Source organism: Urocampus carinirostris, chromosome 8 (assembly GCF_059441175.1).
Source record: "Urocampus carinirostris isolate Australia breed hairy pipefish chromosome 8, RoL_Ucar_1.0, whole genome shotgun sequence".
Taxonomy (NCBI): domain Eukaryota; kingdom Metazoa; phylum Chordata; class Actinopteri; order Syngnathiformes; family Syngnathidae; genus Urocampus; species Urocampus carinirostris.
In genome coordinates this window covers 23,834,536-23,857,249 of record NC_142356.1, presented here as the reverse complement: position 1 = coordinate 23,857,249, position 22,714 = coordinate 23,834,536, and the positions used below count along the sequence as shown (strand labels likewise).

Below are 22,714 nucleotides of genomic sequence, written 5' to 3'. Positions count from 1 at the left end.
CTTAAATTGACAATTACACTCAAGTCGAACTTTGCTCACGACTTTTTATCAACCTGTCTCCCTTTTAATGTGCCAGACAGCCTCAACATTTCCAACGCTTAAAAAAATCTGCAAATAATAGGAAATTGTCAATGTAACTTCAGCAAATATAAAAAATATTAACTTTGATGGTCTTTAAATACATATTATACAGTATATTATTAGTCTGAGACAGGCTTGAGGTGTCCACACAATACATTTTGTCACACTTGTGCTCAGCACCGTCAGACAACCTGGTGATGGGTCAGTCAAAAATTACTCTTCCTCACTGATTCATGAAATGTCAGGTTCGCGTCGGGCTCAATCCTCCATTAAAAGTGAATTTGTCATGCTTCGGGGAGCACGGTGGTTAAATGGCTAGCGCCCGCAGCAAACTTCTGAGGTCATTGGATAAAATCCAGCTACAGGGCTACCAGTGCAGTTGGCATGTTCTCCCGTCCTCCCACATTCCAAAAAACATGCCCGTCGGGTTAATTGGCCGGTCCAAATTGTCCCTAGGTGTGAATGAGCAATCTGTCTCCGTGTGCCCTGCGACTGGCTGGCAACCAGTTCAGGGTGTCCCCTGCTCGAAGACAGCTGGTATTGGCCCCAGCACCCTCGCGTCCCTACTGAGGATAAGCGGTTCGGATGATGGATGGTCATGCTTTAGTACACGTGTATCCAGATATGGTTGAATTTTTGAGGCCCGATCTCACCTCTACTTCAATGTGAAAAACTAAAACATTTACAATGCAATTAGAAAAGTCATATTGAACCTTTAAAAGGACTAACAATCATTCACGCGTGTTTTAATTTAACAGAAATGACAGAAACGAAAATTCAAATATTGGTCATTTACATTTTTTATTATTAAATCTGCAAGGGTGCCTGTTTTTAGACAGACTCCTGGATGGGGGGCTCATAACCGTCGGCCCTTTCCACCTTGGCTCCAGTTTCATCGCCAGTAGCTTTGGCGCTGCTGCTGGAAGCACCCTCACCGTGGAGCTCCATCAGTTTGCCCACTGCCGAGAAGAACACCGGCAACACGTTAAAAAAACACAGTGTAGACAAAACGCAACTCGTGAAAATTATGTAACTAAAAATTAACATTCAAGGATGCACGTACAGGCATTTTGAGTGTGAAAAATGTATATATTAGGTAAGTTTTTCTTACGGTCAAACTTGGGCTTCTTTAACATTTTGACCTTGCGCACATAGACATCGTGCAGGGGGTAGATAGACTGGCAGGCCTTCTCTATGTCTTTACCGATGCTGTCAGGGATCCTGAAACAAACAAAATAAAAGGTCAGTTTAGGGCGTGCAGTAACCCAAAAATCTCATTAGGCCTCTACTTACAGCTTGTTAACAACTTCTTTGAGGTCGTTGGTCTGCACCTCGCGGGTCATGATTTCCACCATCTTCCTTCGGATTTGGCGCACTTGCTGGTGCTGGGCATACGAGGTCTTGCGGATCTGGTTGCTGCGCCTCTTGGTGAAGCCGACGCAAAAGAGTCGGAGCAGATAGCCATCGGTTGTCCTCACATCCACGTGGGCTTCGATCATGGTCTGAGGGAAACAGTGGGAGCTGGTATTAATTTTACAATTTTCCCACAACTTTTGGATTTTTGCCATGATTATTCCATCAACAGAACATTTTGAGGACACCAAGGTTTATGCTTTGTGGACTGGCAGAAAACAATGAAATTTAATGAAATTCTGGGAATTTAGGTAGAACTAAAAATCCTGGATGTTTTTGCACATTAAGAGTTGAGATGAAACAGCTAATGACTTGTTGGTAAATCTGCCTCACATTACACGAGGTCAAAAGTTCAATTCCCAAACACTGGCCTTCCCGCATGAAGTTAAGATGCCCTCTTTCCTCCTGTGTCCTTTATTGAGGCACTCTGGTTTATTCACACATTACAAAAACATGCAAGAGAAGTCAATTGGGAAGACAGAATTGTCTGTACGACTTGCATGAATGCGTGTTGATGGTTAGTTGTCCTCGTGACTTGTGCAACTGAATGGCAACCAGTCTAGACCTCCAGCACCACCAAAACTCATGAGAACAAGCAATGAATGGACTACATATTCAACCAAATTTCAATGGACGTAAATACTCTTTTTTTTCACTGAACATTTAACAGTTAAATGTATTTTTTTAAATTGTTAAAGTTAAGCAAAAGTTAAGGAGTTACTAGAAAAAATATCTAGGTGGGGGCTTTTAGTAATGATTATTGGGTACAGCTATTAAACTTCATATAAAATGCAACATGCCATTTTAATTGAAAATTAAATTTCTTAAACATCAATACTTACAAGAGACTTTCTCAATTGTAAACTTTTATAAGTCCACCTTTTTGATGTTGGGCCTATAGCAAAACTTAAAGTCACAAGTTCATCTCTTGTGTCCTGCTTAAAGCAGGAACCTCAACAGCTGTGACCATCTATAAAGCTTCAGACACACTGTATCCAGGGAAAGTAACCACTGTATTTAACTCGCAACAAAAAAAACATGGAAAAGCATAAAAGTGCAAATAAATGTTAACTTTCACCAGCGTTGTAGTACTCAACTGAAACCTACTCTCAAGGATATTTACCTGCCACTTCTTGACCATGGAGCACATCTTGTCACGTGTGAGGTCCATGCCATGGAAGTTTGTGAGGCAGTTTTTGCCCTGCACATCTTCTGTGATCAGCTTGAACTTGCGAAAGGCCACCTCATCATTCTGCAGATCAGCCAGGCTCACCTCGAACACACGTCCCTTCAAGCCGTCTGAGGCAATTCCTGTTAACAAGTAGAAAAGGCAAAATAAAAACGTTTTGAATAGACTATGAGAATGATGTAATCTTTCAGTGGATGTCTTGAAATTAAAATTTAGTAATACCGGTGAGAGCAACTTCTGACCTTCAACAAAAAGGCACTTTAATTCAATAACAAAAGACCGACTTACTGACACCCTGAGTCCTGGTGACCAAAGTCTTGCCAATATTGCGGATGATGAACATGGCTGGTGCTTTGACATCGTACCAGTCCTTTTTGGAGAATGGGTCCACACTGAAATACATGGCAGTCATATTTAGAGTAGGAGTAAGTTATTAATATATTGTAAGGAAATACAATATAATTTTTTTGACATGGCCAACACTTAATGGGTGACTTTAAAAATACTACAAATAATTTCGAAAACAAAATTCAGACTAATACCGTTCTTGTTAAATTACTAATGACAGCTTACAGGTCTATCAAATGCCTCACTATGATTCTCTTCCCACTATCAAATTAAATGCTTTATCTAGCTTTCCCATCTGAAAAATAATCCCATCTGACTATTAAATACGTACATCAATTCGAAACAATTGCATAAATGTGCAATAAAGCGACACTCCAACCAGAGTAAATGTTATGTTCCCTGCATTTCATCAATTTGTTCAACATGACACCTATTTCCATGAAACTTCCAGTTAAACTTGAGGTTTTAAAGTCGGTGACAAACTTACACAGCTATGACTAGCATCTAGCAAGGTGCTTTATGTATTAACGTGGATGTGATAAACGCCGTGCTAACATGCGTTAGCTCCAAGAGGCAGGTTGAGCTCGTTATATGCTCCTAAACGCTTTGACCGACAGTTTGTAATATTAGTGTTTAGAGATACGTTCAAACCATACAATTAATTTAACAAAGTTCTAAAGGCATCAACAGTAATGTCTCTCACTAAAGCTGGAGGGACAAGGGCCTGTGTCGACGACACTAGCCGGCGCCTGACTTATCCAACAAACATCGCGTTCATCCGCTCATGTTTTAGTACGCTTTTGGTGTGGTTAAGAAGTATGAATGTCCTTCGATACTCCGCGTGTTAAATCTGTTACTTACATCTTCTTTTTGGCCCCCTTTTTGCCACCTTTGGTCAGCCTCTTGTTTTTGCCGACTGCCATGTTGGCTACAAAGAGTAAAAGAGGGGGAATAGAGGAAATCGCGCGATAGGTAAATGGAACGAGATCGCAGAACAGCTGTGCCGTCTTCTCGCGATGCTTAGCGCGCTAGCCCCTTTGAAGCCTGCCTACTTAGCGGCCATTATGGTAGAGGCTGAACTACTTTTAAAGATAATAAATGCACGTTTAATAAAAATGCTATCAATAATACTACTAATAAAAAAATATAACTTTACCATACCTCAACAATTTTAAGGGTTATTTTGTCAATCAAAAACTACATTAAATGTAAACAATTAAAATGGGGGAAAAACACAGGTAGGCAGAAATGTATTGTATACTCTTCTGATTCAGAATCCATGTGCATCTTTTATCTCGTAACACAGTCCAAATTCTTATTGCATTCCCTTAAATAGTAGAAATTATTTTGGAGCAAGTAGGAACTTTTCAGATATCTACTATTGTCTACAGCAGGGGTCTCCAACGTGGTACCTGCTGACCAGATGTGTAGCCTGCGGACTGGTTATGAAAATGTATGATGGGTCATTGTGATTTTCTAGGAAATGTATTTCTACTTAGCATGGTGTATAGTGGGTGACTGGGGCAATTTTAAACTCTAATAATTACAACCTGGTCATAACATAGTAATAACATAGTAAGAACATAGTAATAACAAGTTATTTTAAAAATCCGTATAAAAATTTGCCGGCCCTTCGTGCAAATCAGTCACCAAAGGGTTTCGCTCAGCTTCGAAAGGGTTGGTGACCCCTGGTCTGCAGGAATCTTGTTAAGATCGTAGGGCGTTTTCCTCGATGCTAGCGTGCAGCTAGCCGGCCGCTCTCTACATCACTTCTTGAAATGAAAGGAGAAGCCCTCCGATTTTCTTGTACTATGGTATAATTACAATAAAGACAAATCATTATAATTCATTTCACCCATTTGTTTACAGCACAGGTTTTGTAGCTTATTTTGTTTTCCGTGCTCTCCACACCATAGGAATGTGTCAAACCCACTTACACTTTAGTATATTTATACTCTATCAGCTTAGAGGGGTGTGTCGTTACTGTTAGCTGGCAGAGATGGGAAGCTGCGTCGTGGCTGTCATAGACTTTCTGGACTAGTTTACAGGCTGGGGGCGTCCGACACGAGCCATTCTCCAGTTTGACCCAAAGGCCGCAGGCTGGAGACGACCACGAGGGAAACCCCGCACTCGATGGCTCGACGTCGTTGCGGGCGACCTCCAACAACACGGAGTTGCCGTAGAGGATGCAGAACAGCTGGCACAAGACCGCCAGCATTGGAAAAACCTGGTTCATCTGGTCGGCTCAACGCACAGGGACGGGACCCCCCGACCTTCGCTGGAGCAATAAGTAAGTAAGTAAGGCGTCGCTGCTGTCATGCACTTTCCGGACATTTTCAACATCTTACCTAGTGTTTACTATTCTGTGTACAGCAATGCTAATTGGGATTCACCCTAGTCAATCCTGGAAGGGGGATTACCACATGTGAGGTCCTTTCTCAAGGTTTCTCTTTTTTCCTTACACTGAGGTTTTTTAGTTGTTCCTTGCCCGCATGCTGGTTTAAGATCAGGTAATTGTGCGATTGTGTAATTGTAATCCTGTGCAGTCTTTTGAGACATTTTTGTGATTAAGGGCTATATAAATAAATGTGACTTGACTTCATGCATTTACCCATGTGTCTAGAACTACTATTATTGAGTTAGAACTGAATTGGGACCACATTTATGGTGAATTAACTATGATTCATTTTTTGTGTGTATTGCAGAATTTTCAAAACAATTTTTGACAAATAAATATGTTCACATTTTAAGTTAAAACAGACTAAAGCTTGGTTGGAGTTTTTGTCATCTGTGCATAGTGGGCAATTGACTGTGACACTCCTGATAATGGTGTCAGCAAAAATAATCAACAGCGCGGAAACAATATAGGTGTGAAAACTTGTAAGGATTAATTCATTTGGTAATGCCAGATGACATTTCATCTGTCTATTTCTGGCCACACTCAAAGTAGTGTGTTTTTTACAAAAATACTTGAGACCCAAAAAAACAACAACTACTTCATTTCTTGAATTAATCACCTGCTTCCTGGTCAAACCTGGTAAAGTGAGACAAATGATTCCCCCAGATAACTTAAGCTGATTGAACCATCCGAATGTCAGTCTTTAGTGTGCCAATCGCGTGAATGTACGGTATGTATGTATGTATGTATGTATGTACGGTATGTGTGTATGGTATGTACGGTATGTATGCATGTACGGTACGTATGTACGGTACGTATGTACGGTACGTATGTACGTACCTCCGTACGTATGTATGTATGTACGATATGTATGTATGTATGTATGTACAATATGTATTTAAGTATGTATGTACGATATTTATGTATGTATGGTATGTATGGATGTAGGTACGGTATGTATGTATGTACGGAATCTATGTATGTATATACGGTATGTACGGTATCTATGTATCTATGTATATATGTATGTATGTATGTATGTATGTATGTATGTATGTATGTATGTATGTATGTATGTATGTATGTATGTATGTATGTATGTATGTATGTATGTATGTATGTGTGTGCTTAAATAACAATATTTGTAAACAAAAATAACTCCCAGGACCCACTATACTTTTCTCTAACCTGTACCCGTTTTTGGTACACATGAAAAAAAACGACCAATTCATTTTTATTTTTAAATAGTTTAAAAACAACCATTATTGTGCCCAAAGTCCTGCACTCCCCTCTGACCTTTTTAATATACATTAAAACTTTACAAAACTACCCTCAAAACACACCTCCACCCTGTTAATAAAACTACTGTATTTGTTGCCAAATTTATTACACTGCAGTAATACTATTATTATCCAACACAAAAATGTTGTCCTGTATTTGGTACAGTTGTTTTTCTTTTTTTAGGGATGTGTGTATACCAAAACGTATCTGTATTGGTGTCGATACAACAATTTTCAAGATGTCTGTATCCGTAACGGCGGCCGATAACAGTAGCGGCTGCACACTATAGGCCATTTAAAAATAAGGGCCTACAAATTACAGGAATAATAAAATTATATCTTAATCAAATGCAATCCTAAGGAAAATGGTACATAAAGATTTGAAGGTAATTCTTCAAAAATATCAGCCATGTCTTTGGAAAGGGAAGTGACTTTTATATTACTGTTATATCGGTATCTGTATGAATCACTATTCAATAGTTGAGTACAATCATAGAGCTGAAACCATTTGATAATGAATATCTCTAAAATAAACCACCATTAAAATATTATTGTGTTCTTCTTTTCCATTCTCTTAAAACACTCAGATGACAAATTCAGAAATGTTTGAATTGATTTCTCATCTCATCTCATCTCATTAGCTGCACCGCTTATCCTCAGTAGGGTCGCGAGGGTGCTGGAGCCCATCCCAGCAATCATCGGGCAGTGGGCAGGGGACACCCTGAACTGGTTCCCAGCCAATCGCAGGGCACACGGGGACAGACAATTCGCTCGCTCATTCACACCTAGGGACAATTTGGACCGGCCAATCCACCTGAAATGCATGTCTTTGGAATGTGGGAGTAAACCGGAGTGCCCGGAGGAAACCCACGCAAGCACGGGGAGAACATACAAACTCCGCACAGGAAGTCCGGTAGCTGGATTCGAACCCAAACATGAAGTTCCCAAGACCTTAGAACTGTGCCGCACACGCGCCAACCACTGTGCCGCCGTGCTGCTGAATTGATTTCAGAATGTCCCATTTCATTTAAAAGAAACATAGAGTGTAAAATATTTAATGTTAACATGGCAAATTTCCCTTATTTTAGCGCAGATTGAAAGGTAAAAACTGCGGTGGATGAAGGGGATTACAATTGTTTCAAACCAAGGGTCTTAATCTCAGGCCCTGCTGGCCATTTGCGGCCCGCAAATGATTGTTCCTGGGTTTTAACATGAAATCTTTTTGCTAGTGCAGCCCACGTTGGTTACCAAAAATTAACTGATTGGAACAAGGGGACGTTCCAGGGTAGGAATGTAGATCTTCAGTGCTGTTGAACTAAAGATAAGGTATGGAACAACGGATGCACTTTGTATGTAATTTAACATCAACCTAAAACACCAACATCGATTTATGTAATAAGCAAAAACGAACGCAAACTACGCAAACTATCGCCGCCACGGCGGCTTGGTGGTTAGCGCTGGCCCCCACGGTGCAGAGGTTCAGCATTGTGGAGTTTGCATATTCTCCCCGTGCTTGCTTTGGTTTCCTCCAGGCACTCAGGTTTCTTCCCACATTCAAAAAACATGCGTGTCAGGTGAATTAGCTGGTCCAAATAGTCCCTATAGTGTGAATGAGTAAGTTGTCTATCTCTGTGTGCCCTGCAACTGGCTGGCAACCAATTGAGGATGTCCCCTGCCCACTGCCCGAAGACAGCTGGGATGGGCTCCAGCACCCCCGCGACCCTAGTGAGGATGAGCAGAGTAGATAATGGATGGATGGACATGACCTTTCTTACAAACATGCATTTTTCTACTCGTAGGTCAAGGAAATTGTATTTATTTGACAAAACATGAGCCTCATATAGAGGAAACTGTCTTCCACCTTGCCTATACTGTCAGGACCAGAACGGAAACAGGACCCACTTGTGTAACATTTCTCACAAGTATCATTAGAAGAAAGGGGAAGGGTTGCGCCCAGGATCCGGGTATTGCTGGACGCGGGAAGCAGGTCGCTCTGAACGCGGAAGTGGGACTTCCGTGGTGAGCGATGGCGGTGTCGGGAACGGAAAAAAACGGGTCAGTAGCCGGAATAGAAGAGCAAAAACGTGGTCGGGATCAGAAACAAGTTGAAAGCCAGGAGAGGAAAGTAGACGTGGTCGAGATCAGAAACGGATCGTTATTCAGCACGGGAAAGCAGACGTGGTCGAGATAAAAACAGATCGTAGCGGGAGACAAATAGGAGCAAAAAAACGGGACAGCTGAAAAAGGGTTTGCTGGGTAAAAACAGAGATTCGCAGCCGGACCAACAATAGGGGACTGACAGGACAGAGTTTAAATACGGACAGGGAGCCAATCTGTCAACAAGCTGCAGCTGACGCCACATGGGCGGGGCCAATTGGGCGCCATGGCAACCGTGACATATACAGGTACCCAAAAAACTAAAACCTTGCGAAAGGCTGGGCAAAGTTACATACTTGAAAATTAATTTGCTTTCCCCCTAATGGCCAAGGGGCCCGATATTGCAGTCGTGGGTTACGACTGACCTTTTGGCTAAGATCAAGTGTAGTATCTTTGATTTTTGCATTTCGGAGATGGATTATGAGCTTGCTCTGTCCACTCCACGCATCGGCCCGGTATTGCAGTACCTCCGGGAACGGTGCATTCGCAATGATCGCAGCAAGGCTTTAGGGCTAGGACCTTAGCTTGGCCTATTGGGTGAGAGTAAGTGTCCCGGCTCCTAGGCTTTGTAGCGTATTATGAACTGACCGATAACGGATAATGGATAATGAATAACGAAGATAGATCAATAACCCTTAAAAACCCCAAACCCCCAGATGATTTTTGATCATTTCAAATTGTGTACTCTGTACAACAATTTTTGTCCTGGGGAAAAAAAAATTGGCAAACCGATCTTGTCTTGCATATATCACCTCTAATCTAGATCGCCTTGTTATCGCCACTGCTAGCAGACGACGTCATCGTAGATTTCCAATATTGTTGCGGTATTCTATTTGATTCTTTGTAAGTTTGATTATCTCTTAGTAAGGGGAATTGTGATCATTAATAAGGTTAGAAGTTGGCTTCGGTTGACAGGCAAAAAGTACGAGTCCCTCTAGTTTGTATTCTTCCGCGTGCTTTAAGCACTCATTTTTTGATGTAAGACAAAATACAATGCCACTTTCAAGGAGGAAGTTCACAGTTAACAGATCCCCTAACCGCTAGAGTCGTATTGGCACCATTTCTTGAGGTGTGTCAAGTACAGCATGGTGGCACCCACCCCTCTACAGGCCGTTTTTTCAGCAGGGGTTCGCTCCCCCACATGAAAGAGATAGTACTGGTTACCATGAATAAGGGTAGCAGGGGGAGCCTCCTGATCTCACTTAGATACAGCACCTTCATCATCTGGTCACTGTCATTTTTCAGTGGAAAGCGGCATCCCATTCTTTGGCATTGACGGGCAGCGGCATGTGACTGAAAAAAAAAAGAATTAATAAAGACATGTACATTTGAATCCATTTTCTGAACTGCTTATCCTCCCTAGGGTCATGGGGTAATTTTAATCAAAATAGTAATAATTTTATTTTTCTACTTAAATATTTAGTCTATTAAGTCTGTTTTAATTGCTGTATCATTATTATCGATCCATCCATCCATTATCTACACCGTTTATCCTCTGTAGGGTCGTGGGGGTGCTGGAGCCCATCCCAGCTATCTTCGGGCAGTGGGCAGGGGACACCCTGAATTGGCTGCCTGCCAGTCGCAGGGCACACAGAGACAGACAACTCACTCGCTCATTCAAGCCTAGGGACAATTTGGACCGGCCAATTGACCTGACATGCATGTTTTTGGAATGTCGGAAGAAACCGGAGTGCCTGGAGGAAACCCACGCAAGCATGGGGAGAACATGCAAACTCCACAAAGGAAGGTTCGATCTCATGTCAAGTCAAGTCAAGTCATTTTTATCTGTATAGCCCTTGATCACAAAGAGTCTCAAAGGGCTGCACAGGTTATTACACAGACTATTTTTCAGACTATTATTACATCATCCCCTGATCTGGAACCAACATGAGAGCAAGGAAAAACTCAAAAACCTCAGCATGAGGAAAATGAAGAAACCTTGAGAAGGAACCGCACATGTGGCATCCTCCTTTCAGGATTACGAGACCGCAAAGGATGTTGTAATCACAAATAATACAGCGATATTGTCCACGAAAAGTATAGGTTATTCATATGCTATAGTGTAGAAGTGTGTTTTAAGCTTAGATTTAAACATTTCCATTGAGGTTGCAGATCGCATCTCAGGCCGAAGAGCATTCCACAGCACCGGTGCCTGGATGGAGAACGCTCTCGAACCAGCGGAACGCTTCTTGGCTCTTGGGATCACTGAAGCTGCACACGCACTAACCACTGCGCTGCCGTGCTGCACATCATTTTATTATTATTATTGATTATTTATGACAGATTTGCTTATTTTATTATATATTTTATTTTTTAATGTTTTAGATCTCATTTTGAGTATAAAAAAATATTTCAGAACAGTTCAATGCTTTTATCGGAGCTTTTCTTGTGGAAAAAACGATACAGCTCAACTTCAACCTAACCCTGGCTTTGTCCCAATCGATTGCATTTGTGACCCTTGTTTAAAAAAAATAACAATTGACTATTACAGGGCTTGAATGTTTTTCCACTGACGTGAAATGGCCAGACTGGAGTAATAACTATTTGTTTACTTTTTAAATGGCGACGTAAAAAAAAAGAGCACACGCGCGTCAGTGCCACCTGAGCCGCACACACACCTGCGTCGCCCGCCAGCCGCCTCTGGAGCAGAACAAGCCCTACGACTGACGACTGCTTGTCGCGCATGCGCACACTTCTTCACTAGAGGGTTGCTGCCTTCCACTGTCATGGCGCTGACGGTCTGAATGCTACCGGGGAGCGAATCAGGAAGCGAAAGGTGGACACGGCACGGTGCTGGCCGATCACTTTACTTTTTTTTGGCCTGGCTTGAGAACACCTACCCGGCTCGGTGAGGAGACCGGACACCATCATTCGACACCCCCTTCTGTGCGTTGGTTCAGTCGGAGTGTGTACGAGCTTTGAGAGTTTGGCGCCGCTACCTGTCAAGTGTGCGGACTCATTGACAACAGAGACTTCCGCCGGTTATAAAGTGTTTCTTTTTGGATTCTTTTCGAGAAAGAAACTACAGAGGGAAGGCTATTCGTGCTTCTTCCTGCCACTGTGGACCCTTTCACCTCAGCCACCTTGGACAACATCAATCTATTTGTGAGCTATCAAGTTACGGACCGAAAAGAAGAGTAGTTCGCGGAGGCATTTCACACAGCGCCCCGACACTCATTGTGGTTTATTTGACTTTACTCTTCGTGAATGGCAAGGGTCATACTCTTGCTTATGTCCCTGTAGACGGTCACAAACGAACCCAGGGGGACATTAAAGAGAGCCTCCTGCTCTCTTTGCCTCCATTTGACTTCTCACCGCCATTGGAGGCGAACAGGTGGTTTTACCTGTGGACTACGCCAGCCCTTCCCTGTTCCACCTTGAACAATGGCGAGCGAGGACACCTCCACGCCGGACACTTTGCCGCTCAACCCCGCTGTGCCCATCCGAGGCATCCGGATGAAATTCGCTGTGTTGGCCGGGCTTATGGAAGTCGGGGAAGTTTCCAACCGAGACGTCGTGGAGACTGTGTTCAACCTGGTAAGCTGATTATGCGCGCTCGGAATAGCCCGCAGGTAGCATGTTCATGCAGGGATCATTGTTGAAATAGGGGGAAAAGTGGGAATCTTATGTCAGGACACAAAACCTTTCAAAGCATTAACTTGCATCACTTTTGCATGTCAGATTTTCCCTAGAACCGTGGTTCACACTTGGTCCGACCCAGGACAGACCATTCAACCGTATTGAAAAGCTGCGACCCCCCCCCAAAAAAAAACAAAAATCCACTTCTCAAGTGTATAGAATTGTGTATTGGCTTGTGAAGATGGTACAATACAGACGTATACATTAACACCCCCCACCCCCTAGACCCAAAATGACTAGCAAACAAAACGACTGAAAAGTGGGGTGTGTTGTTTGAAGTGTCCTTAAAAAGTTGAAGTAGAAAATGTTCTCTATTATTAAGTATATACTAACAATATCCAACTGAGCTCAAAGATCCCTTGTTTTTTTTCCACCATCAATCTGTTTTTATTTAACTTTTATCAAAGCCGTTCGGGGCGGAACACATAAGCCCCCTACCTCATGAGTTATGTGCAAGCGGTAGTGGGAGAGAGAGCATTGTTTCATGCCTGTCCACGCATTTTTTTTGTTTCTATTTGCTGTTATAGCATGACGATAGTGAAAGTAAGAAAAGGATGCACTTGCATGTGCAACAAAATGAGCTTGACAGCGACTGCAATGACGACACAAGCCAGGAGTTTTACTATTCACTTTAATGCTCAAATAGATGTCTTTTAAAGAAAATACAGTACACATGGTTATGAGAACCAGAAAAGTTTTGTGTTCATATTCGGCCGGTATGAACCATACATGATTCAATTGTTTGTTTGTTTGTACATGATTCAAATTGAATCGTTTCTTCCGGCGCCGTCACGAATGGCAGCCACTCCAGCAGCTCCCGTGTTATTTTCGATTGTTCTCAGCTCAGGGATGCTGCTGGAAATGTGAATTTCCCTTCGGGGATGAATAAAGTATCTATCTATTTATCTACCTAACTTCAGTGGCTTTGTCAAGGTGATAAAATCTGTATCTCATATATTCTCCGCTTTATCAGCTTTTGGCCATGCTCAACAGGTGTAAACAAACGTTATCGTTTTTTTTCCTGTGGTGCAAAACTGGAGGTGTCGACATGCATTTCGAAGGAATTATCACTCTCCTCTGTTAAGGAGTTTAAATTACCCAAGGTTTTTTTTTTCTTTGCATTATTTTTTCAGCCAGCGACAAACTGAAAATGGGTCTGTGACCCAGGTTGGGGTCCAATCCACTAGTTGAGAAACACTGCTTTAGAATCCTCTCTCAGGTTGCTGTACAGAATTCAACTTCACATGCTCCCCAGTCAGTCTGTTCTCTTTGGTGTCTTTTGACTGTTTTATTCCAACCATCCATTATCTGCACAGCCTATCCTTAGTAGGGGCCCGGGAGACTATCCCAGCCATCAGTGGGCAGGGGACACCCTGAACTGTTTGCCAGTCGGTTGCAGGGAACACAGAGACAACTCACTCGCTTATTCACACATAGGGACAGTTTGGATCGGCCAATCTACCTGAAATGCATGTTTTTAGCATGTGGGAGGAAACTGGAGTGCCCGGAGTGAACTCGCGCAAGCTTGGGGAGAACATGCAACTCCACACAGGTTCGATCTCATGACCTGAGAACTGTGCCGCAAGCGCTCTAACCAATCATCCGCCGTACTGCCCTGGTTTTAATCCATTACAATGTAATACAAACATCCAGTGGTTGATATTTGGTTTGCTGATGTTATGTACTTTATTTTTGACCCTTCTGTCTTGCCGTAGCCAGCTTAGGGCGTATCTTTCACTTATCAGGAAACGGTATAAAAGCACATGGCACAGTAACAATTCAAACAGCAGCAGGCTCCAAGCCCAAAATTAAACACTTGGAATATCCAGTTTCACAAATTACGATACGATGTTTATCAAAAAAGGCTTAAACCACACTCATGTTGCTTTAGTAATTTTTCAACAATGATTAAATAATGTTTGTAATCTGCTAAAGCTAACCGAAAAGGAGAAAGGAGCAGTTTAAAAGTCGATGTTAAGATGTTTAAACATATATTTATATATATATATATATATATATATATATATATATATATATGAAATTTGCCACATCCTCAAGGATTCCCCTGTGCTTTACAGGCCTGGCTACCACCAGGCTCTTGTTCCACCACCAGGCACTAATACTAATGGCAGAGCACTGCGTGAATAATTACTTGAGTGAAGTAAGTGCATGTTGTGCAAATTATTCACGAATACCAAAAATAAATAGATAAAATGACGGCTCCAGCATACCTGTGACCCTAGCAAGGATAAGTGGTGCAGAAAATGGATAGATCTCTTACCTTACAAATTAGGTTTTTGCACTGCTCCTTTTGAATAAAAGCATCAAGCTGAGGTGTGTGTCAAATCAGAATCATTGTTCTCACTATTGCCCTCTGCCTTGAGGCAAGAGAAATGTATGCCTTATTCTGCTTCTTCAGACGCTCTGCACAGTAATACGTGACATACATAAGGTAGAAATAATATTCATAATATGAAATTGTTATGATTTTGAAAAAGAAAATTCACATTTGTCAAGTTCAATGAGAAAGAACTTAAGAGATTATAAAAGACCCCTTTTTGGGCATAGGACATGTTGTGTTTCTCCCCACAATCCTGCAGATACGTTCCAAAGTATTCCATGCCAAATGGCTCTCGATAAATCAATTTTATAGGTAGACAGTTTGACCTCAAATCACCCAGAGCTGTGACGTCACCGAATGACTACGATAACCAAAACAAATGGCGCGTCCCATTGAAAGACGGGCAAGGATTTTAGTAACGAGCTAAGGCATAGCGCTCATTTCAGTTTGGAGAAATGGGAACTTTGCTTACCGTGTAGCTGGGGGGCTTCTGACTGTTTTGTCCGAGTTGGTCATCAAAGAGTAAGTTTACCTGCTGCGTGTACAGCGTGCATTCCTTTTTTGACATCACCTAATTTTAGGCATGTGATTGTGACCCTTCCTCTCATGATTTTGCTGGTTGTCTTGCAATTAAAATAACATTGTCCAGATAGCTCCCCGTTAGCGTGTAGACTCCTGAAGGCTTCCAGTTGTGTTTGGTCTAAGTTCGCCCCGATAGCAATCATCTAGCTGGCCAGCCTGCCGTGCTCATTGTTTTTTTTTCTCCTAGCTGGGTTGGTGTTTTGTTAGTTCTCTGTTTTGTTGTAGTATTGCTGCAGCCATCTGCGACACAACTCCTAGCCATTTTCCACAAAAACTACCAAAACTTGGCTTAAAAAACCCCAAAACATTTAAACCAATTGGGTGACTGGCTTGCCAGATTGCTGTTGTGCTTCATATGACATCAGAGCTCAGGAAGTCAAAAACGAGACGGACTGTCTTCAAAATACATTATCTTGGAAATAATTCGAATAAATATACCGATGACGTTATATATATATATATATATATATATATATATATATATACTATGCAAAAACATGTACCGGTACTATTTTTCTCACATTTTTTACGTTTTAGAATTAGGATTTTTTTTAATAAAAATATAAAGTTTAAATAGTATCAAGTATAATTTTAATTTATAATTCCTAGATGAAAGGTGACTGAATGTCACTGGTTTGAACTCTACTAAATGGATTTAGAAAATGCCTCTTAAGACTTAATAACTTAAAAGAAACATCCATAATGAACATATTTAACAATAATTATAAAATTTTGTCTCATTTTTTTACAAAATAGATAACATAAACGCTGGGCAGCCTGGCGGGTGGCTTGTTAAAAGATCTGCCTCACAGTTCATCCCTTGTTCGAGTCCAGCTACCATCCTCCGTGTGCGAAGTTGGCATGCATTCCTTTTGCCTGCATTCCAGTATGGATCTTGTATGTCTGTGTGTGTCCTGTAATTGGCTGGCAATCAGTCCAGGGTGTCCCAGCCCAATGCCCGATATCACCTCGGATGGGCTCCAGACCCCCTGTGAACTTAATGAGGATAGGTGGCTCTTAAATTGAATGAATATAAATGAGATATTCAGAAGGCTGATCATTTTTATGTGGTTCAGATTTACTGTACGTAAATTAGTTTTTAAAGACCAGTTGGAACAATAAATGATGCATTCATTAGATCTTTTTGTATCAGCAAAACTGTTTTCCTCACTTTAGGTGTTTTTTATTGTTTATATTATTATTGTTGAATTTTCTTCCCGCTAATTCGCCCATTCAACATAGTGATCTATATCATTTAAATTCATCTTTGTTGGAACAAACCCCATGATGCAACTTTGAGAGCTTTTATTCTTACTCATACTTAGAGTTCCTATAAAATTAAAGCATTAGATGTTAATAACTTTTGGAACAAGAAATAATGGTGCAAAAGTGAATTTGTCTACTCCCACATGAAACCTACCATCTACATTGTTGGAATTTTAAAGAGTTGGAAACATTCATGGTAACTACGATCATAAAGCCTTTCATTGAAGTACTTGCATTTTACTTTAATCTACTGTCATAAAGAGAAACATTGTTTTATAGCTCATTTTTTGTTTTCAATCCCATCTATAATGAGTGCTCGGTTTGAGGGTTGAATTCATTGTTAATGTAACAAGTTAAAAAGGTGGAAATTCCAGATCTTTGGATCTATTAACACTGCTCGCCATGTAAATACATTGTGGGAAACTGCCACCATACAACTTTTTGGCCAGTGTTGAATTGAAAGGATCGATTTACTGTATGATTTTTTTGAAATATTCTAAGCCTAGATGCCCTATTTATCTTTTTTTAATATTTCAGGTCTATTTCTACGTTTAAATTTTGTACCGAGCCCTTTTTAACTTGTCAACGACTTTCACTATCAGTCTAATAAGATGCTTTGGCCTACTGTTTCACATAAGTGCTCGGTGTCAGTTGTATTGCTGAGCCTTATAATCAAAGACTTAAGAGAATCAGTAATTATTGGGTTTGACGCTCAGATAAATTGAAATTTGCAAGTGGTAAATTGAATGTGACGTGATGGCTGGTGTCAGGATCCTCATTGCCTGGAGAAGCAAATAAGCTTCTGACATATCCAGGTCAGTGATAGTGTGCCTGTACTGTGAGAGAGTGTGTGCACACAACCTGTTGGCCACTCTAAAATCCCTATCTTGATTCAACTAGTGGAATTCTGATAGGATTCTCCATCACAAATTGGACAGTTTTGCAATAACAGGTGACAAAATTTGAAAAGGCTGAGTCAGTGTGAAGGACAACATGCAACGGGAAGCTCAGCTTGTTTGGCAGCACAGGGGGGATGGGGTGGTGTAGTTAAGGTAGAACCTGCAAAACTGCTTTGTCAGGCTGGTAACGGTTGATTTGTCATATTGGACCTTTATAGTCCAATCATTTGTTGTGTCTTTCGATTGTAAAAATGTGTTCATGGAGGCCCTCTTATTATGTTTATAAAGCCGTTAGTTTTTAAGGTTGTACAAGACAGCCATTATAAAAATTAAAAGATGCACAAGTCTGTTTTAAAATAATCTTGAGACAAGCTAAATTTTCCAAATATTCCCATAAGGAAACACAAAGAAACTCAAAGAAAATGGAAAGTATTTTGAGATTTCCTACATTTTTATTAACTTGCTCTTTCTAAAAGAAAAAAAAAATTCTTACGATCTGAAACGTATTTTTAGACAGCCTTTCCTCTGTGAGCTTAATGTAAACTGTGCTTAGGGCCTGTTCACACAGCCGTTTGCGTCTGTATCACGGCTGAATCACGACCAGAAATTTCTGCCCGTGAAGCAGACGCTGTTGGACGCTTTGAGATCGCGATACAGACGAGATACAGCCGTGCTTTACACGCGGCAAGAAATTCACCCGCGGTTGGCCCCGCGAAAAAGTTTTGCGCTGCTTAAAACTTTAGACCACGGGTAACCGCGGGCGGCACACGTGGTACACACGCGGATATGACGCGGTACAGACGCGGAACGACGTGCTACGGCCGCGGCCAGGGCGTGGTTACACGCGGGTAGGACGCGGAATTTTAGCGGGTAATCGCGGGTGGAGCACGGTCATAGCACGTTTGTTCTGCGCCTGTATCGCGGCGTTATCACATGAATTAGCGTGTGTAACGCGTGTGACGGTCAAACGCCTTTCTCCGTGTATATTCAGCGCGATTTGCCGAGCACACGTCAGTTGTGCTCGAGACGTCAAGGGGTGAACATGGATCCCCGTCACCGTAGTGACCTCGTCTTAATCCATTTTTATTTCTTGACATTTCTTTTCATTTCATTTTTACTGATTTAAGCTTGCTTTAAAATTGCCTCCTAACTCGGTTCATAAACCTGCTAGTTCAGCTACCTAACTAGTTGTTGGTTGGTTGGTTGGATCCCTTAACAACTAGGGTCGTAGGGGCACCAATTCCTGTGGTGCGTCTTGGGCAAGTACAGCCTGGTGGCACCCATCCCTCTCCAGGGCAACATACGTGCTTCCGGGATTGTGAGGCGAACTAACTGGCGAGCCGAACAAGCCCCCCTGCCTGCCACTTGTAACCTTCCACTCTCCAGTAACTGCTTGCACAAGTATAGCTCCTCAGTAAATGGCTACAAAAAAAAAGACTCCCCGCTCCACCAGCTCTTGCCACCAATGAGCAACGCCTATATGGTCCTGCACCGGTTACCTTTTTTCAGCAGCTTTTGAAAACTTGCCCAGCAGTGATGAGGATGAACAGGGACCCCTGGCTTGGCGGGAGCGTGGCATAACACTATGTTTAGCATTTTACTTCTTATTTATTGGGGTCACCTTGCCACCAAACCTAGCTTAAGACACTCACGAAGGCCTAAAGAACAACTGTGTCAAAAAACGGTTCAGCAGTTTCAGAGCCTATAGGCCACATACAAGCACACACGCAAATCGGAATTTATAATGATTTTAGATATCAGAAAGCCCGTTAATTTATCTTTAGAGGTCATTCTGTTCAGACAGGGTTTACTGTATACTTTTTCGCTGCTGTCATCAAAAAATAATTTCTTGTTTCATAATTCTAGCTAGAATAAAATAGTTGTTCCCCACTATGAGTTTGTTAGCTTAACTGTTTCAATGCATTTCACTTTGGCTTGGCTCTCAGATGTGTCTTGTGCAATTGTTGCCCAGATCATCTTGTGTGTTCTTGTGTTGCCTGTGGGTTGAATTGCTTATAAAGCCTGACTACGGTGCACTACAGCTTTTTCTTGTCCTGACTTCAAATCCATATGGTTTGCGATAGGATTAATGTTTTCAGGCAAATGTGTATGTACATACCCACCTTTTAATATTAGTATTTCTACTACCTACTTTGAAACAACCTATTTTGATTCTTTGTTAGCTGTTCAAAGGTCAGCATTGTCTCACCAACTCCTGAAAAAGTGTGTTTTAAATGTTTACATTGCATTTTCAGTCAGAAAGTAATTTTAGCTTTGAACGCTCATGTTGCTTGTCGGTGTTTCAGTTAGGATGTTTTTCAAGTTCTGTAAGAAAAGCTTCAGGCTTCAATTTGCTTCATTGTTGTAGATTGCAACCATTTTATTTATGAATTACATCCATCAACTATAATGATAACTGCTTTTGTTATAATCAGAAATTTAGCAAATGGAAGGGAACATTCTCAGCAGCTGATGTGACTTTGAGTCTAGAACGAGTCCGTTTTTGTTCAAGTGAAGGACAGCTGGGCTGACAGCTGGGCTCCCGGCTGATCTGTGGGTCTATGCGGGGGTTTGACAAGTTATTGGTGCGTAATGTAGCTTCACCTGAGCGCAAGGTCAAATTGGCAACCTCTTGAATTTTTCTTCCTTTTGCATGTTGAGGAGGGGGCTTGCTGCAAAATGGCCCACACTGTATTTCTTGTTTAATATTCACTAATTACACCAATTGACACTCTTGGTTTGGTAAATGTTTGGTAAAACGTAGTCAAATAAATGGATTGACTGACATTTCACTGTTATTTTCCATATGGTACACACATGTTAAAATAACATAATCTTGAAATGTTTTAGAAGTAATTATCTTTGTTAGGTTCACGTTTCCAACATTTATAATAAAACGCTCTGCAATATAGGACAAAGAGAATCGGTTCTTTATAATTAGTTACTTTATTAATCATCATATTGAGAGCCGCCGACATTCTGTTGTTAGACATCTTTTCGCTCGCTCTGCCCTGCTTGCTGCGCTCTGGCTCGGCTCGGCTCTGGCTCTGAGGATCTCCTCGAAAAACCTCCCTTCTAATATTCAGTTTTTGCCTTTGCTACGTAGAGTTGATTAGTCTTCTTTCGAAGGTCTGCTTTCCATCCAATGATGACAGGTGACCTTGGTCCTGGGAAACTCCTTTTTCCCAGGCTCTTTGGTGAAGAACAATCTTGAGTTATGGGATGCCAGGTCAGGATGTATTTCGTTGGTATGTGAGAACAAAAACACAGTCTGTACATAAAAAAACAACTCATGGCCCTGGAGTTTAGTTTACGGGCTGAGAACTCTTCAAAATGGCTGAGAACACATATAACATATTAAATGTCAACTGTAGGATAAATACAACTCCATCAATCTTGTGTACACAACATCCTGAAAAGTGTATTTTTTGGAAGTGGCATTCAAGTGTTTAATGTAGGTCAGAGACCTCTTTGCTGACCAAAAACTCTATATCACATAATTCAAAGTCAAGGCTTGGGGGCCAGATCGGTCCCTGAGATTGGTACATTATTGTATCATACACCACGAATTATTTTTTCACTGTATGATAACTTGCCATTAAGAAAGTGTTTTTAATGGTTAACATATTTTTTTCACTTCATTGTATTTTAATCCAATTTTGTTAAAACTATTTACAGTATGTCGAGGGGATGATAGAAAATTGCTAGTTTTTCTTGGGAGTCAATTGAGCCCACTTTTGCTAAAAGGGAAGCCATACGCCAGGGGTCAGGAACTTTTTGAACCTATGAAAGCAAACATCACAAAATACTGCAAACAACGATACAACAAATTTACCTTTAGTGCTGAGAGCGCTGGGCGAGGAGTAGGCTTCCAAAAGACATGCATGTCAGGTTAATTGGCCGGTTCAAATTGACCCTCGGTGTGATTGTGCGAGTGAGTTGTCTGTCTCTGTGTGCCCTGTGACTGGCTGGCAACCAGTGCAGGGTGTCGCCTGCCCACTGCCCGAAGATATCTGGGGTGGGCTCCAGCGCCCCCCGCGACGCTACTGAGGATAAGCGGTGCAGATAATGGAAGGATGGATGTTTCACTGTCTACATATACTATATGTAGCATTTGAAAAGTCCAGCCCTTGTTATGTTGTCAAATTTTTTATTCGGTCCTCCATCCAATTGACTTTGACACCCCTGCTCTAGATGCTAGTACTGTAAACTGTTTGTTGCATTGTATCTGATTAAGCACCATCTCCTATCGCCTATGGTCTTTACTAGAATTGCCTGAAACATATTGTAATACCTAGACATCGGGATTAATACTTGACTACCGAAATTGCCTGCTTCTGGACCCATTCACCTTCCTTCTTGGCAGTCGTGTGGCTCACATTCACAGATATTACACTTGGCTTGTAAGAAAAGGAACTACATTGCCGAAAATCTAATATGATTTTGCTTGTTTGTCACAATGTGACTGTTTAATTACCCTTTTATATATGTTAAGATAAAAGATTAGATCCTGTTGTGACCAGGCATTTGTCTTAGATATTGCATAGTGAGTGATCAAAGTTTGCCGACGACACTGCGATCATGGGATGTATCAGAAATGGGCAGGAGGAGGAGTACAGGAAATTGATTCAGGACTTTGTCCGATGGAGCGACGCAAACCACCTGCACCTGAACACCACCAAGACCAGGGAGATGGTGGTGGACTTCAGGAGAACTAGAACTCACCCGGTTCCTGTAACCATCAAAGGAGAATGTGTAGAATTTGTCCAGACCTACATGGACTGGACTGCCAACACAGAAGCTCTATGTAGGAAAGGGCAAAGCCGACTTTACTTCCTCAGAAGGCTGGCCTCCTTCAAAATCTGTAAAAAGCTCCTGAAAATATTCTATGAGACAGTTGTGGCAAGCGCCCTCTTCTATGCGGCAGCGTGTCGGGGAGGCAGCGTCAAGAAGAAGGATGCCTCTCGTCTCAATAAACTGGCAAGGAAAGCGAGCTCTGCTGTGGGCACAGAGCTGGACAGCCTGACAACAGTAGCTGAGAGACGGGCACTGGAAAAGCTGCGGTCAATCATGGACAATCCATCGCATCCACTACACAGCATTATCTCCAGACAGAAGAGC

The 22,714-nt window shown here is 41.7% G+C and overlaps 2 protein-coding genes and 1 pseudogene across 6 annotated transcripts in view; 2 read left to right on the top strand and 1 right to left on the bottom strand.

The window, feature by feature from the left end:
* Positions 1 to 863: 863 nt before the first annotated feature.
* On the bottom strand, positions 864 to 4,059 carry rps3a (ribosomal protein S3A). Its single transcript, XM_088343104.1, has 6 exons — positions 3,893 to 4,059; positions 2,972 to 3,075; positions 2,618 to 2,805; positions 1,375 to 1,583; positions 1,193 to 1,302; positions 864 to 1,040 (listed from the first exon to the last, which is right to left on the bottom strand). The coding sequence occupies exons 1-6, from the start codon at positions 3,952 to 3,954 to the stop codon at positions 913 to 915; spliced, it is 801 nt and encodes a 266-aa protein (XP_088199230.1). The 5' UTR covers positions 3,955 to 4,059; the 3' UTR covers positions 864 to 912.
* A 5,160-nt stretch (positions 4,060 to 9,219) lies between these two features.
* LOC148361277 (U2 spliceosomal RNA) lies at positions 9,220 to 9,355 on the top strand (annotated as a pseudogene).
* A 2,227-nt stretch (positions 9,356 to 11,582) lies between these two features.
* lrba (LPS-responsive vesicle trafficking, beach and anchor containing) overlaps positions 11,583 to 22,714 on the top strand; it is a 283,083-nt gene continuing 271,951 nt past the window's right edge. For all 5 annotated transcript variants that reach the window (XM_088342023.1, XM_088342026.1, XM_088342025.1 and 2 more), the window contains exon 1: positions 11,583 to 12,403. In XM_088342023.1, coding sequence (XP_088198149.1) covers positions 12,251 to 12,403 — 153 coding nt within the window. In that variant the 5' untranslated portion in view covers positions 11,583 to 12,250. The remainder of the gene's footprint in view (positions 12,404 to 22,714) is intronic.

Coding starts and splice junctions, on each gene's coding strand:
- rps3a (XM_088343104.1), bottom strand. CDS start 3,954: ATGGCAGTCGGCAAAAACAAGAGGCTGACCAAAGGTGGCAAAAAGGGG. Junction 1,303..1,374: donor AAAGAAGTTGTTAACAAGCT/GTAAGTAGAGGC, acceptor TGTTTGTTTCAG/GATCCCTGACAGCATCGGTA. Junction 1,041..1,192: donor AAAGAAGCCCAAGTTTGACC/GTAAGAAAAACT, acceptor TCTTCTCGGCAG/TGGGCAAACTGATGGAGCTC.